General features: G+C 37.1%; 1 protein-coding gene across 1 annotated transcript; it reads left to right on the top strand.

The window, feature by feature from the left end:
* The first annotated feature begins 299 nt into the window (after nt 1-299).
* Nucleotides 300-1241, top strand: LOC103249625 (olfactory receptor 14K1-like). The gene has a single exon (XM_008048242.1). It carries the CDS (start codon nt 300-302, stop codon nt 1239-1241), a length of 942 nt encoding a protein of 313 aa, XP_008046433.1.
* Nucleotides 1242-1859: the final 618 nt, after the last annotated feature.

Below are 1859 nucleotides of genomic sequence, written 5' to 3'. Positions count from 1 at the left end.
CTGCAAGTTCCGATAAAAGGAAACTACTCAATAATTGTTTTAAGTAACGAGGGAGAGAAGTTATTTTCCTTTTTCATAACAAATTCAAGTCCAGGCTGTTTAAACTGTAATACCTATAGTTGTTTTATACTTGAGTCAATGAGAAATATTGACATATTAGTATTTTTAAACATTCTGTCAAACCCATGATGCTAAACTACACATACATAAAAAAATGAAGAAGCAAATTATGTTTTGTTGTTATATTAATATGACATTTCTTTTTTCTTAGTTCAATAGGTGCCTTATAATTTTAACATATGATGAATCAGACTCCAATGGTGGAATTCTTGCTCATGAGATTCACTGAGAATTGGGTGCCGTTGAGTCTGCATGCTGTGCTCTTCTCCCTGATCTACCTGGTAGCCATGTTGGAGAATTTAATTATGGTCCTCCTCACAATTCTTGACCGACACCTCCATACCCCTATGTACTTTTTCCTCAGGCATTTGTCCTTCTTGGATCTGTGTCTCATTTCTGCCACAGTCCCCAAATCCATCCTCAACTCCATCACCCTCACCAACTCCATCTCTTTCATGGGGTGTGTGTTGCAGCTCTTTCTCGTGGTGCTGTTGGCTGGGTCAGAGATTAGCATCCTCACTGCCATGTCCTGTGACCGCTATGTTGCCATCTGCCGCCCTCTGCACTATGAGGCTATCATGAGCAGAAGGTCCTGTGTTCAGTTGCTGGCTGTGTCTTGGCTCAGCGGTGGGATCTTGGGAATCTTGTACTCAGCTGGGACATTCTCTCTGAATTTCTGTGGCTCCAATATGATACATCAGTTCTTCTGTGATGTACCTGCCCTACTAAAGCTCACTTGTTCTAAAGAACATACCACCATTAGTGTCAGCGTGGCCATTGGGGTCTGTTATGCATTTTCATGTCTACTTTGCATTATAGTCTCCTATGTGTATATTTTCTCCGCTGTGTTAAGACTCACATCCAGGCAGAGCCAATCCAAAGCCTTTTCCACCTGCGTGCCTCACCTCATTGTTGTGAGCGCATTTCTTGTAACAGGTGCTGTTGCTTATTTAAAGCCAGTCTCTGATGTGCCTTCTATTCTAGACTTGCTGGTGTCTGTGTTCTATTCTATTGTACCCCCTACCTTGAACCCTGTTATTTACTGTCTGAGGAACAAGGACATTAAATTGGCTCTAGGTAAAGTCCTGTGGAATGTTAGAAGTGGAGTAATGAAAAGATGACTCAAGTTGAAGCTGAGAAGTAAGATTTCATTTTTGTTCTTCCACTAATTAGCTGCTTAAACATATTTCTGTTTAAGGATTACTACATTATGAAGTCTTGTTAGTGATAATGTCAGGTAGTTAGTTTTAATAGACAGCAAGTCTTTTCCAGCATTCTTTTACTTTACATCTCTTAGAGAGATTAGGATGGTTCTTCTAGTACACTTTTGATGATTTGTACTCTTATTCTAAATCTCCATGTGCATGAGATTTGAATGAGGCTTTCATTCTTCAACAAGCTTTCATTTCTCGTGACAGTCTCTTTATTGAGATAATTCTGGATATTGCATTGTAACACCTAAGTTCTGTTGATTCAACTTGTATTATAGCTTCTGATTTTTACTATTTGGTGAAAACTTTAATTTTAGGTTAAAATTGTGATTTTAACTTAATTTTTCAGTTTTAAAAGAGTACTCAATTTTATCATGTTTCACTTATTTGACTAACATATGCTTGATAGATTTTATACAATTTCTAATACATTTAAGAAGATGATTCTCTTACATTCAAGAGTGTTTTGATATGTTACATTTTTGAACTCAGATATTTTCCTGTTTATTATCATTTATTTTATTTTAT

The sequence above is a fragment of the Carlito syrichta genome, unplaced genomic scaffold (assembly GCF_000164805.1).
Source record: "Carlito syrichta isolate Samal-C Ts95f unplaced genomic scaffold, Tarsius_syrichta-2.0.1 Scaffold123258, whole genome shotgun sequence".
In the NCBI taxonomy this organism is placed as follows: domain Eukaryota; kingdom Metazoa; phylum Chordata; class Mammalia; order Primates; family Tarsiidae; genus Carlito; species Carlito syrichta.
The sequence above is the reverse complement of the archived record's forward strand: the minus strand, read 5'-3'. Positions and strand labels throughout refer to the sequence as shown.